The sequence below is a fragment of the Larus michahellis genome, chromosome 8 (genome assembly GCF_964199755.1).
Source record: "Larus michahellis chromosome 8, bLarMic1.1, whole genome shotgun sequence".
NCBI classification, from domain to species: domain Eukaryota; kingdom Metazoa; phylum Chordata; class Aves; order Charadriiformes; family Laridae; genus Larus; species Larus michahellis.
The window spans coordinates 28,574,872-28,589,506 of NC_133903.1; the positions used below are offsets into that span (position 1 = coordinate 28,574,872).

Sequence of the window (14,635 nt, forward strand, 5' to 3'; positions counted from 1 at the left end):
CAACTCTCAGTGTGAGCACTATTGTCCAACTTGGTTTGGTTTTGTGTATACGGTAGTTATACTCAGGACTACTTTATGTGAAGATGGTTTTTCTAAGCATCCTAAATAGCACATGGAAATTCTTGTCATAGGATTCCTACACTTTAAAAAATAAAATAAAATAAAAAAACCCGAATGAGCCCAACAAACTGAGCTTTCCTATGAAGACAGGCCCAGAGAGTTGGGGTTCTTCAACCTGGAGAAGAGAAGGCTCCAGGGAGACCTTAGAGACCCCTCCAATACCTAAAGGGGGCCTACAGGAAAGATGGGGAAGGGACTCTTTATCAGGGAGTGTAGTGGTAAGATAAAGGGTAAAGGTTTTAAACTGTAATAGGGTAGATTTAGATGAGCTATTAGGAGGAAATTCTTTGCTGTGAGGGTGGTGAGCCCCTGGCCCAGGTTGCGCAGAGAAGCTGTGGGTGCCCCATCCCTGGAGGTGTTCAAGGCCAGGCTGGATGGGGCTTTGAGCAGCCTGGTCTGGTGGGAGGTGTCCCCAGACAGGGAGATTTGGAAGGGTCCCTTCCAACTCTAACCATTCTGTGAGTCTATGATTCTATGAAACTGTGCTATTGTCCCACTGTTCCCTGGTTTTAGAAATATACAAGTTGGCTTTAGTAAGGATTCAAAACTTAATTTAAAACTTATTTCTTGCCATAGTCAGGGTTCCCAGTGCTAACAAGCATACAGTTACATCATTCACTGTGAATCGGGCAATGAATTGTTTGCACTCTGCTCTCTATTTTTGTCTTTTTATCCATCTGTTCAGTATAATGGGTTCTAGCTTGTATTGTTTCAATAGCTTCAGAAGATACCTGAGAAATTACTAAACTGGTTTACATACTTTGCATGACTGGTATGATTTGTTTTGGAGAATTTGCAATAATCACAGAGTCTTAACTAGATATGCTATCAAGTCTGTTAGAGAAACGATTATTATTAAAGAGATCTGTCTGCTGAAGTGTTTTACCAAATTACTCGCTCTGTTTTTTACTTAATAGGTCCCAGAACAGCAGAGGCAAATCTCACTCAAGTCTACCCCAGCTTCAGGTGAAAGAGGAATGTGAGTTGAAGGGTTTAGGGGTTTTGCAGAGTTTCTGTGGTTTGTGTTCCCTGGTTTTGTCTTTTATCTAGTTGCTCTTCTTTTTAGTAAACCACTGGCTTTTCACAATTTTTCTTAAGCGACTTTGAAGATACTGATTGATATGAAGTGTTCCTCCTGTTTTCTCAGCTACATTTAATCAGTAAAGCTTTTAGGCTGTTAAATTGTCATATTAACTACCAGAAACAAGATATCTGGGAAACATAAAAGATTTCTTAAATGTTGTCAGAGTTCTTGAAGTTGTACAGTTTTGATTGATTGTTACCTTTAACCTTTTTGGTTTTGTGGAGGGATCTTCTTTGTGCAAGAATCTCAAACGTGAGAAACGGACAAAATAGATGGTAACTCTAACAACAGATAAAATAATCAAATGACTAAGCTCTAAAATGGGAAAGATTACTGTATTACTGAGTTTAGGTAACAAACTCCCTTTCGGTTTTTATGACAGCATCCTTTTGAAAGCAAGGCTTTCATAAATGCCTCTTAAAATTTGTCTGATCCTTGTCTCAACAAAGAGATGATACAGCTCTTTAGTGAGTGAATCAGTTAGTTTTAGTGTAATAAAGACCCAGCACAGCTAATAGTACAAGCTACGGACTGCTCCTTTAGATCTGCTTACACATCTCTAGTTGATTACCTTTGAAAAAACCTGTCAAACCTCTAAGCTGGACAAAATACTGCTGATGGCATAGTGGGTCTGTTTTGGTTTGTTGGGGTTTTTTAATGAATTTTGGAAGACAATTCATTATTCCTTTGTCAGGCTTTTAAATTTTAAACCTTTAAAAATTAGTATTTCTGGATATGATAATATATTTACATTTGGTATTTTTAAAATCTGCTTTCTGCGCTACTGTGATGATACCAATATCCTCTTTTTCAGTGCTAGCACTTCAGATCCACCAACAGCAAACATTAAACCAACTCCTGTTGTGTCAACTCCAAGTAAAGTGACTGCTGCTGCAATAGCTGGGAATAAGTCTACACCAAGAGCTAGTATCCGTCCAATGGTTACGCCTGCTACAGTCACTAATCCTACCACTACTCCAACAGCCACAGTCATGCCTACAACACAGGTGGAGACTCAGGAAGGTAGGCATTTTAGTACGGTATAGGATCTAGTGTAATCATAAGTGCTACCTGTGCCTTGAAATCCCGGTAATTATTAATTTGAAAGTACCTCAAATAGTTTTATTGTCACTGCATCTTTTTCAATATTGCACATTTATGACCACTTCTGTTGCAACAAAGTTCATGATTCCTCAACTGAAGACGGGTATAAGCAATGTTAACTCAATCTGCAAAACATTGAATCTGCTTATTAGAGCATTCTGAAATGGAGAACTTTATTAGATAATATGAAGACAGTTGAATGTGCTACTGTTTGCCTTTCAGCTATGCAATCAGAAGGACCTGTGGAGCACGTTCCAGTCTTTGGAAGCACTAGTGGGTCTGTGCGTTCCACCAGTCCTAATGTTCAGACATCTCTCTCTCAGCCCATCTTGACTGTTCAGCAGCAGACGCAAGCGACTGCTTTTGTGCAGCCCACTCAGCAAAGTCATCCTCAGATTGAGCCCGCTAATCAGGAGCCATCCCCTACCATTGTAGAAGTTGTACAGAGCTCTCAGATAGAGAGGCCCTCCACTTCTACAGCAGTGTTTGGCACAGGTTGGTTTTATTTATAAGCCTACCTTTTTCAATAGTTCCTTTTAAGTAGCTCCATTTGGACCCTTGTCAAACCAGGTCTAACTTCAGCAAAAGAATTGGCTGGGTTTTATTTGGTTTTTTTCACCCTGCCTTAGTTTATGGCACGTTTTGCAGACTTCTGAGGTTAGGCTGCTTTCTTGAGCCTTCAGAAATGGTATCTCTGAAATGCTGTTGTCACTCGTTCCTTAAAATAAAAAATAAAAACTCATGTTTGTTTATCTATTCAGAGCAGCGTAGGGATTTAATACATCAAACTTTGCTGCCTCTGTTTCCATGGTACTGTTGGAGCGACGTTAATTTTAGGAGTCATGAGTAAGCTGCTTAAGCTGGAATATAAAATACAGAGAACTCTAAAGCTACTCAGTGTGATATGCTGTTGCACATCTGTTCGCCCTGCATAGTGTTGATTTTGGTGATGAGCATTTTCCCCAAAATACGCTTTTGTAAACTGCTTTTTTTTTTTTTTGTTTCTCAGCTGTTAAACTTTTAGGTGTGCTTGTTAAAGACGTTAGAAGAAATATTTCAGTTATACCCTGAAGCTTACATTAGGTGTCAATTAGGTTGTGAATATAGGACCAAGAACATAAGACTTGTAACAAAAGGGGCTGGTGTTTTCATGTCCTAGGAAATGGCACAAGGTGATTCTATCTGATTGTATTTGTTATCATTCAGTGCAGAAAAAGAGGCAATCTTCCAGAGAAAAACAGAAAACCTTTTGATTTTCTCGTTTGTACTTTTGGTGTTCTGGAAGTAAGTGAGAGGCTCTTTTAAGTTTCAGCTACCCCAAGTTCTTCACTGTCCAAACGTCCACGAGAGGAAGAGGAGGATAACACTGTGGAAAACTCAGACCAGATCTCAGAGGAAACAGTGGATGTACCGCTTCCGAAGAAACTGAGGAGCATACAGAGAGTTGGACCTGAGGTTTGGCAAGAACATAAAATGCTACTATTTAATCTGTCTCTTTGGAAGATTTTAATGGAAAGAGCAAGTATATTACTTCAAAGCCAGTCAGTTAATTCTTAATGTGACTTTTTAATCTGTCAGGGAGGAAGCAATTATGTTTGGGTATCATAAAAAGCAGAGGTTATACCAGTTGCAACGAATGATGTAAATCTTAGTGATCTGTAGGATGGAAAAGAAAGAGCTATATCCTAGCATTGAAGAGGAACAAGTTAAAATATTTTTCAGTGTGGTCTGGAAGGTCATTATCTGCAGTTATTCTGGAATAAAATACAGTGTACTTGAGGAGGTGCCAGGGAAGCAAGAGATGAGTTCCATGGAAAAGCTTACAGGAGCTGCATGTGAAGTATTGGTGTGAGAGAATTGTATTTCTCCAGAGCAGAGAAATGGGGTGCAGATAAAAGCAGATCTAAGGAATAAAGGGGAACAAAATGTTGCCCATTATCTTTGTGGGAAAAGATAATGTCTTTGAAGAACCCAACTTTAGAGCGAACTATGTGTTTTAAACAAGAAAAATATATGTTCTTTCAGGAGGAAGTGACAGCAGAAGAGAGCACTGATGGTGAGGTAGAAACTCAAACATACAATCAAGACTCACAAGACTCAATTGGAGAAGTAAGCATATTTGAAAAGAAAAAAATCTTTCTTTCAGCTTCAAAATCGCTATCTTCTTTGGTTTTTTTTCCCCGAACACTCAATATTTTTAGAAGTGAAACCTCAAATCAGGTTTCCACTGCAGGTTTCCAGTGGAAACCATTTATAACCTTTTAAAGTTTAGACTTGCAGTGTTCAAGGACAGATACTCAATTTTTATTGCACTCTACACAGACCTCTAAAAGTAACATTTCAGAATGTTAATGAAGCTTATGTTATTATGTTAATGAAGTCACGATGTGATAAACAGGGAAAAAAAAAAATGTTGGTTTTGTTCTAGTTCTGTAAATTTCCCATTGTAGCTGTATTAGGAAAGCCAAATATAAGTGAAAACCATGAATTTAATCTCCTTTTTACCTGAGAAACAAGCAAAAGTTGTGGTAGTTCTCTAACTTGGCAAAACCTCATGTTGTGTTGTGATATATATTTTCTCCAACCATTGGTAGGCGCTGAGTCTTTAGTCATTCATTTAGTGCTGAATGGAAGGAGAACTATTTGCTAGCTCTGTGTCTGGCTATCACGTGAATTGCATTACTGTTCCTCCAGACCAAAAAAACTCTAAACCAGCAGCTCAGAGTTCACACTTAGAAGACAGAGATGGTTGTTCCTTCATCCTGGAGAGACACTTAGTTGTCTGCAGTTGCTTGGTGACAATATCTGTAGCATTCTCTTTTGTCCTCTCCTATCTTGATTAGTTATTATCAAACAACAATAACCAGCGTTTCTCTTGTAAGCATCAGAGTCTGTTTCTTTTTCTCATTGCCCCATCACCAGCCCTGTGCACTGACAGTAACTGCGGTGTTGTGGAGTGCTCAGAGAGCACCTCTCTGAGTAACCAGGCAATTGTTCTGGCTGGATGTGAAGTAAGGTGTCAGCAATGCTCTGTGTATCTCTGTTTGCTTATTGTGCAGGTCTCGGTGACAGCTCCTTGCTTGTCTGAAATAGGTAAACATTTAGACAGCAGCTTTTTATTGATATACATTCAAATGCATCATATACAAATAAAGTATCCCTAATGATGGCACCCATCCCAGATCACATTTGGAAGTGAAAGACAAAATACTTGTGTTGCAGAGCAGGCCCCTTGTAGAGCAAGGTTGAGAGCTGAGTGGAAACAGGAAACCCTTATAAATACAATGGACCCTTTCTGAAGAGCATTTTTGAGAATTGTATATGCTGCGTTTCATTTTGTTTCTTCTGGTAATTTACTTCTATCGTTTACAGGGTGTTACACAGGGAGAGTACACTCCCATGGAGGATAGTGAAGAAACTTCACAGTCTATCCCAATAGATCTTGGACCTCTTCAGTCAGATCAGCAAAACACTTCTTCATCTCAGGATGGTCAGTCCAAGAGAGATGATGTCATTGTAATTGATAGTGATGATGAAGATGATGATGATGAAGAAAACGAAGGCGAGCAGGAAGTATGTATATCATGGCATTACTTTATTTATGAACTACTTTATTTATGATTTTGTCTTTGATCAGATACAAAGCTCACCTGACAGGACTAATTAATCAAAAATATTTTTTTTACTGTATTTATGTAGCCGGAACGTCTAGTGTTTTAAAGGTACTCAATAATTCAGCTTGATTTTTTTTTTTTTTAAAGCCATAAAATTCCACAGTGCCTCTAGATTATCTAAGACTATTCAACATAGAAGGGCAGCCTCTGTGAGGAGAGGCTGGGGGCTTCCCTGTGCTGGGAACAGCCTGCTCCAAGCTGGCTCTGCAGTCACCCCACTGCAGGACACAGCTCAGCCCATCATATATAAAAAAGGGCAAAACGCAGCATGGTGGTGTTAGTGTGAGGAGGAGAAAAAAAAAATGTGAGAAACAATCCTGTGAACTCCAAAGTCAAAGAAGAATAAGGAAGAAGAGGTGCTCCAGGCATCAGAGCAGATATTCTTTGTAGCCCATGGAAGAGACCACAATGGACCGGGTATTTCCCTGCAGCCTGTGGAGAGGAGGATATTCCCTGGAGGAAACTGCAGCCCACAGGGGAATAGGCCAAGAACCTTGGCCCATGAAGAGGAGCCAACGCAGGAGCAGGTTTATCCTGATGGATGGCAGCCCTTCAATGGGAAGGACCCAGCGGAGCAGTTCCTGAAGGACTGCAGTGTGTGGAGGGGACCCATATGGGGGAAAAAGCGTGAGGAGGAAGGAGCAGCAGAAAGAAACTGCTATGGACTGACCACAATCTCCCATTGCTCGTCCCCTCTGCCCTGCTTGGGATGGGGGAGGAGGAAGAGGAGTTGGGAATGAGGGAGTGAAGTTGAGCCTGGGAAGAAGGGGGGGTGGCTGGAAGGTGTTCTAGTTTTTGTCTTTCTCACCATCCAACTCTGTTTTTAATTGTCAATGAACTAAATTAATTTTGCCCCAGTTAAGTCTGTTTTGCATGTCATGGTAGTTGGTGAGTGATCTGCCTGGCTTTGTCTTGACCCTCAAGCTTTTCCATCTTATTTTCTCCCCTTGTCCTGTTGAAGAGGGAGTGGCTGGGTGGGTGTTGAGCAGCCAGTAAAGGTAAGCTACCACAGCAGGCAAAAAATACGTACGTTTCCTCTGTGGATAACAAATGCTGAACATCTTCTGGAAGAGATCCACAGACAGAGGTGGTCTGTGTACCACAAAGTGAAATGTACCACTTCGGGATTTGAAATTATTCCACTGTGCTTTCTGCGCTTCCTTCAAGGCTTTTTTATGGTCTTGTTATAGGACTATGAGGATGAGGAAGAGGAAGATGAGGATGATGATGAAGACACAGGGATGGGAGATGAAGGTGATGACAGTAATGAAGGAACTGGTAGTGCTGATGGTAACGATGGGTATGAAGCAGATGATGCTGAGGTGAGATTTGTACCTTTCTTATAGCCTGTTAGATTTCTTGAAATAAATTGGTGGTGTAAGGCATCTGCACAGATTTGAATACTTGAGAGAGAAAATCTTGGGATGAATTCATCCCAGAAAATGGAGGCTGCTAGTAGGTGATAGTAATTTCTGTTATAACCGGTGTTTTCACAAGAAAAGGCAACGTTGAATGTTTATGAGGGCTGAATGAAAATGCAAAGTACAAGAGCCAGCAACAAATACTGTAGTTGCAGAACTAGTAAGGCAGCTTTGTCAAAAGCTGTGTATTTCATTGTCTATTAAACGATGATGGCTACATTGTTCACAATTGTTTATGTACAGATAGGCAGAACTTCTGAAATTTCACACAGTTGTATACGTTTACCTGACTTTGTAGATATTTACAGAAATATTTTAAGATATGCATATTACTTTGTTTACTTTCTGAATGCTTTTGTACTGCTTTTATATTCTTTTTGCAGCCTATAAGTTGCTTAGTGCTAAGGCATATTACATTTATGTGGTTTTTTAGGGTGCTGACGGTACAGATCCTGGTACAGAAACTGAGGAAAGCATGGGAGGAGGCGAAAGCAACCAGAGGGCAGCAGATTCTCAAAACAGTGGTATGTTATTCCATGTTGCTCCAAAGTGTATGTCTCTAACATGAAGAAGCTGTTCTGCATGTGTTAAAATATGCACTTAAAATACGCACTGAAGACCTGAAATGTAAACTTGAAGTGTAGATTCTTTTCAAGTGTTCTTTTCTGGATATATTCTACATTCCTTTGAAAACCCGACAAGCTCTGGTTGATATGGAAACTGCTGTTGATGGCTCAGTAGATTAATCTCCTTTCTCTAATTCAGCACTTGAGTAATGAATAGTTTGTCTCGGTGCTGGTCTTGATGTAGCTTGCACAAGTCTTATTTTAAGTAATTTTAAATAACAGTACTGACCTATCCCCACTCTTGCAAGTGTAAAAATATCTCTGTTAATGAGGTAGCAGAATTTGAAGACTTGCCTTCATGTTTTCAACTCAGTTTGGAGGGCATGGGTTTACTCCTGTATACTTCTGTATGTTTTAGGAGAAGGGAGTACAAGTGCTGCCGAGTCCACTTTTCCTCATGAAAGTTCAAGAGAACAGCAGCCATCGTCGGCCTCGGAGAGACAGACCCCTCGGCCCCCACAGTCACCACGCAGACCACCACATCCATTGCCCCCACGACTAACTATTCACGCTCCTCCTCAAGAGCTGGGTCCCCCAGTACAGGTATGAACTATCTCTAGCGCTTCAGAAGACTTTAAAAAAAAATTATTGTATGATTTCTTCTAAATAAAACCTAAGTACTCTGCCTGTTGTAAAAACAGATGACATTTATTTAGCATCCTAAAAATGGGAGCTGAGCAAACTGGCTTAACATGTCTCATCCTGCAGATTATGGCTGGACAGGGGTCATTAAAAGCAGTAAGGCACTTGTGATGGATTTGTATCTTGAAATTTTTAATACCGGCATTCTTTCAGTCAGTGACTGCTGATATTTCCACTACAAAAGCTGTTCTTGGACAGGCTGTAACTCAGACAGATTGTCAGGGGTTTTTATTAGTCTCTGCCCCAATGAAAAGGGATGTTGCCATTCATTTTCTAAGCTAAACCTTTCGTAGTCAGTGATTACAATCCACTGATTCACAACCCATGATTATGCTTTGACGTAGACCTATAGATGTTGTTAAAACAGCACAAACTGAATTTTGCAAAAATATCCTGACTGAAATTATCCTTTACCATTAACTTGTTCTGAGGCTTGGAGCTGCAATATTTCTGTGTTCAAGTTTTCTGTCCTCAGTAGAAAGTTGAATAAGATAGTGATGTCACTTCCCCAGAATTTAAACCTACATGATTCTCCTTCACGGTTAGAGCAGGCAGCAGATACGAGATGTGGCATAGCTGCTGCTATGGTCCGTTCTTTAAGAAGGCGTGATGCTGTACCTAGTAGTATTGTACACTTAGTCATTTAGCCACTATCCTTGGCTCTGATTGAATAATTGTATGTTGTTAGAATTCCAGGAAAGCATTCATGCTATTTTTTCTTTACTCTAAAGAGAATCCAGATGACTCGAAGACAGTCGGTGGGGCGTGGACTTCAGCTGACCCCTGGTATAGGTGGGATGGTAAGTATATGAGAGTCTGCTACTAAAAACCTGCATTGAGGGAACCTTCACAACTCTTGGGCTTTATTTTGTTTTTTAAAGAAGTCTAGCTACTGACTTCAGGGATGAGATGGTCTCTGTAGCCTTGCAGGTAATATCTTGGTCCTGTTAGTTTCTGTATTAATGGAAGGCAGGAAGAAATTGAGTTGGTTTTGTCCAAGGCAGTTTAAATTACTTGTTTTTTAGAGTCAGTCTTTTAAAGTGGATATGTTACTGAAAAAAATAATACAGATGTTTTCAGCCTCATCCTGAAGGAATTTCAACTAATTCTTCAGCTAATTTTGAGCCTTTAATTCAACTTCAGCTGTATTTGACAGAACAAATGCCAAGTTCAGTGAGGAAGGGGAGAGAGACGGACTAACTGACTAAAAACATATCTTTTCTGAGATCAAAGGCATCAGCTCAGATTTTTTTATTTTGCTTGGCTTGCGTGTACCTGCCATTCCATTTCTCATTGGGACCAGCCTTGGTACCTACTGCGTTTTGCCTGCACGGTAACTGAGCACATGGGAGGGACCTTACAGGTACTTTGGAGGGAAAGGTTTGAAAGATAAGAGAGGAAGACAGGGAGATGAAGAGCATGCCTTGTGTAGGGCAAGGGAAGAGGGAGCTGAGGTTTCTGGCTTTGGAGGCAATGCAGGAGCAAAGGACGCAAGTCTATAGGGAACAGATTATTTGATTCACATTTTGAAAAATCCCATATGCTGGGTACGTTACAGCAATCCAGATTAAGACAGATGATTCCTATCTTATTTATGAATGTGTCACCCTAAGATTCCTTTGTAGTCAACAGGGAGGCATGGCACTTTGATGGTAGAATGATTTCATAGAGTTGATGTCTAAAAATCCTTTGAAAGATGAGGGCCCTGCAAATGTATAGTTTTTAGTTTGGTTTGGCGTTTTTTTTATTGCCTTTAAGAGTGATCTATCTAATGAGCTGAGATTTAGATGTCTGAAATTAGACAAGAATTTTATTAGAGCTAAATGTGTCTTTGTTTTGCTGGACAATGTGGAAAAAGCAAACCAACCTTTAACTCGGCTTGGTAGAAACTGGAAGGACATTGTGGGCTCTCATATCAGTCTCTTTTTTCCAGCAGCAACACTTCTTTGATGATGAGGACAGAACAGTTCCAAGCACACCAACTCTTGTCGTTCCACATCGTACAGATGGATTTGCAGAAGCCATACAGTAAGTAGATAGAAAAAAAGAAAAAAAAGGCATCTATTTCTTTCTGTTTTTCATTATAATGAAGATAAATTCAAATGAAATGAACTTGTGATTGGAGTAACGTGCTCAAAGGTGCTCAGTAGTATGATAACATGACTGCATCTACAAATAAGTAATTGTTTCAACGGTGTATCATGAAACTTGCCAGCAAATTAGGAGGCTGATGATCTCCAGTGTTTTGTAACATACTGACTTAAGGGGAAAAAAAAAAGGTTTCTTCTGTTTCAATTCCTTCCCCATCCCTCCTCCCCGCTTCCCCACAAATATTACCAATAAAAGTAGGAAACTTCTCTCCATTTTTGGATGTGTGACGGTTCTGGACATGTTCAGCAATCCACTTAAAATTGTGAGAATTCATAAGATGAATAAGTCAAGACTATTCTCTTCACTGTTTTACTGATTTCAGATGCAGTCCAAAGAAGTTTGTGAAAGTATTTGCTATTTAATTAGCAGTATTTTAACTTACGGTCAGTTCATTTTGTCTCGTGCATAATGTCTGGTCTTGTTTTGGTCCGTCGTCTTTTTTTCTTTCCTGAGCATTGGAAAAATTGCAGAATTCCTTAAATCTTTATTTTGATAGTTCCCCCCAGGTAGCTGGAGTTCCTAGATTCAGATTTGGACCCCCTGAAGATATGCCACAAACTAGCTCAAGTCACTCTGACCTTGGTCAGCTTGCATCCCAAGGAGGTAAAACCATTTCTGTTCTTTCTTTTCCATGGTGGTGGGAGTGAAAAACAAATAATGCAGCCAATAAAATGCAGTTCTACTTCGTGTACTTGTTGAAGTGTGGAAACCTGCGACTCTTAAATAATTGCCAGCAGAGGCAGACTAATGGAAAGGAAAAAGGTGTTTCCTTCAAGCTGCTGCACTTCTGTTTGTAATACGGTTTAAAAAGTAGAATGCTTCTGTGGGTGGGAACAACAGACTTGTGAACCAGAGAAGCTGAAATTTAATGTGGGACAAATTGCCTGCTGGGCACAAGAAACTTCATTTAAGGAGAAATGAAATATTGAAGGAATGGCTTTTAGCTTTATTTTCACTGTTGATTGTAGCTTTCCTGTAGTAAAATAATAGGGGGAAGCAGCAAACGCAAAGAAACCTTTGGGATATCTCCTTACCTGCTAAGAGATGGCTGGGCAATTTGTCTGGTGTCGTCTTTGCTGTTGTCCCTTTCCCCTGCATCCCTGCCAGCATGGAACAGTATGCTGTTCTTTGAAGAAAGCTCACAGCAACATAATGGCATAAGAAAAGGATGAAAGTAAAACAAGTAGTAATATTTTCATCAAGGTTTTTACCTTCCGATAAATTGTAATTAGCTCTGGCAGTAAGTCAAAACAACTTAAAACACAAAAATCTCCATATTGATGTACAAATCACAGGATTTCATCAAGTGTACAGAGAGAAGACAGCAGTTAATCTGTTTTTTAGCTGGCTATTTTAATTGTGACTAAAACTTTGTGTTGCAGGTTTAGGAATGTATGAAACCCCACTATTCCTTGCTCATGAGGAAGAATCAGGTGGTCGCAGCGTTCCAACAACACCATTACAAGTAGCAGCACCAGGTAAGTGGCAAGAAATTTGCAAGCTGAAGTAAAAGCTGGAAACCTTCACTTTCTGGAAAAGAATTCGATTATTGTTGTTATAGTGCTTATTGCTGCATCAGGAGTATTCCAGTAACCCTTTCCCCAACGTGCCAAAGATTTCCGTAAATTTTCTGTAGGAAATTCAAATTAACTCTATGTTTATTAAACTACCTTTCTTGTACAGTGACAGTTTTTACGGAAAGTGCATCAGCTGACGCCTCGGAGCATGCATCCCAGTCTGTCCCCATGGTGACGACATCCACTGGCAATCTCTCCACCACTACGGAGCCTGGAGCCGGCGATGATGGGGATGAAGTTTTTGCAGAGGCAGAATCTGAAGGGTAAACTGTGACTTGTTTGGTTCACTAAGACTTGATGTCATGTTATTTTTAATGATTTATTTTCATCCAAGTGTGCCTGTGATTAATTTTCAGTTTAGCCTGTGCTGGTAGGAGGGACAGCTCAAACAGGATTTTGGTAGATTTGTGAAGTAGCTAAATCTGACCTTTTTGTCTAAAACCAAAGATTTTCTTCTGATTTTCTCCCTTCTGATTTACTATAGCTAATATTAAAGTCACACAACAAAAAAAAATATTTCTGTATTTTTTCAGAACGCAAAGGGCTCTGGACTAGTCAAACACTGATGGTAAAGGCCCCAGTGCAGTCTGTGGAATAAAGGCTAAAGCATTTTGTTCATAGAGAAAATCACTCCTTGTTACCAAACAAGCATACACAATGAAGTCATCCAGTAAAGGCAATGCCAAAGTATGAAAAGATGTAGCACAAGAGAGGGGGATAACCACTTCTTAAGAATTTTATGGACAAATGATTTTGTCTTACACTTTGCAAGTGCAACTTTTAATATTTATAATAATTGCTTTTATTATGACTAAATACATTAGAAATCTAAAAGGGGATATGTTATCATCTTATGCTGTCTTTTACTTTTGATTTTTATTGGTTGCATAATAATAAAAGATGTTTAGTTCACAATTTACCTAAACTTTTATCTACTGATTGCAGGAGGTAGGAGGTTTGCTCATAAAAAATTTAAATGTTATTGCTGCGAGTTAAATAAGCCACACAGTTTTCTTGATGCAGCACCAACTTGGATTGCAGTAGCCTGCCTACGAGTAGATAGAGCAGAGGATGGGTTTTCTAATGTTAAGGTCTCAAATTTGTTTCTTACAAAATCATCTGATCTCTAGTGATTAGAAGTATCTCCGTAGAGGAACTAAATGGTTCACAGAACAATCTGTAGTTCAGAACAGACTTTTAGCTTGATAGGAGAGTGAGTCGATCTGTTGCTAGTAGAAAACAGATGGTTTGCCTAATTTATGAGTTTTAGTTATCATCTTCTAACAGTTTTTATGTACTAATCAAAGTAAATAAAATGTATATCAAAAAGTGAGCTGCATTTAAACTACATCCAATATTTAAATTTTTTTTCCAGCCCTGTAATGCTTTTTGTATTTTTTCTTCTGAAGATAGAGTCCAAATAACTTAGGTATTGCACCAAGCAATCTTTAGGCATAACTGGTCAGTGGTGATCTCTCCCCTTCATTCTTCTCCTGCCTAAACAGACACACCACTGTCACATTAGGTTTTTTTAGTTATCATTATCAAATAGCTTCTATGACCACTTCTGAAAGACAATTAATATGTCAGCTATGCATCTACAGTTGGGCTGCATATCAAGGAAATTACATTGTTATTTTTCTAAAAGCCAGATAAATCTCTCATGATTGGGGCAGGTGGGAAACAACAAAACAGAATAAAACTTGTGAAAATTTCCAGGGAAATTTTGCATAGGAATCTTTCTGCTCCAAGATGATGCTTTTTTTCCTGAGCTTTTTGACACTATGTGAAAATACATATATGTCTTTCCTCCCCCTCCTTCTTTTCTAGAATTACTTCAGAAGCAGGCCTAGAAATTGATAGCCAACAAGAAGAAGAATCTGTTCAAGCATCTGATGAGTCAGATCTTCCTTCGACTAGTCAAGATCCTCCTTCTAGTTCATCTGCAGGTACGGATTAATTGCTGGACACGGTTGTTTTGTACTGTTTCATTACATGTGGGAACATTTTGGACCAGCATCATGCACTACTGATAGCCAAGATACGCAAAATAGGACTGAACTCTTAGAGCAAGGTCACATTTTGTTTTTAAGACTATAGGCATCAATTTTTTCTTGGACCACAAGAATAATGCTTCAAGGAGCAGAAGTTACTGATACTCAGGTGATTTTGTCCACTGTTATGTGTGATGTCAGATTTAAAAATACTTTTTCATTCAATTAAATCATCAGAGAAC

General features: G+C 39.4%; 1 protein-coding gene across 2 annotated transcripts in view; it reads left to right on the top strand.

Moving 5' to 3' along the window:
* Nucleotides 1-14,635, top strand: part of TPR (translocated promoter region, nuclear basket protein) — a 42,445-nt gene that overhangs the window by 24,756 nt on the left and 3,054 nt on the right. The window contains exons 35-49 of one of the 2 annotated variants that reach the window (XM_074598759.1): nt 1,038-1,099; nt 2,019-2,227; nt 2,531-2,803; nt 3,615-3,763; nt 4,334-4,417; nt 5,681-5,881; nt 7,173-7,304; nt 7,837-7,927; nt 8,388-8,572; nt 9,403-9,471; nt 10,605-10,699; nt 11,319-11,425; nt 12,205-12,300; nt 12,506-12,662; nt 14,230-14,348. In XM_074598759.1, the coding sequence (XP_074454860.1) occupies nt 1,038-1,099; nt 2,019-2,227; nt 2,531-2,803; nt 3,615-3,763; nt 4,334-4,417; nt 5,681-5,881; nt 7,173-7,304; nt 7,837-7,927; nt 8,388-8,572; nt 9,403-9,471; nt 10,605-10,699; nt 11,319-11,425; nt 12,205-12,300; nt 12,506-12,662; nt 14,230-14,348 (2,029 nt within the window). The remainder of the gene's footprint in view (nt 1-1,037; nt 1,100-2,018; nt 2,228-2,530; nt 2,804-3,614; nt 3,764-4,333; nt 4,418-5,680; nt 5,882-7,172; nt 7,305-7,836; nt 7,928-8,387; nt 8,573-9,402; nt 9,472-10,604; nt 10,700-11,318; nt 11,426-12,204; nt 12,301-12,505; nt 12,663-14,229; nt 14,349-14,635) is intronic. The other variant, XM_074598760.1, reaches the window with a different exon arrangement.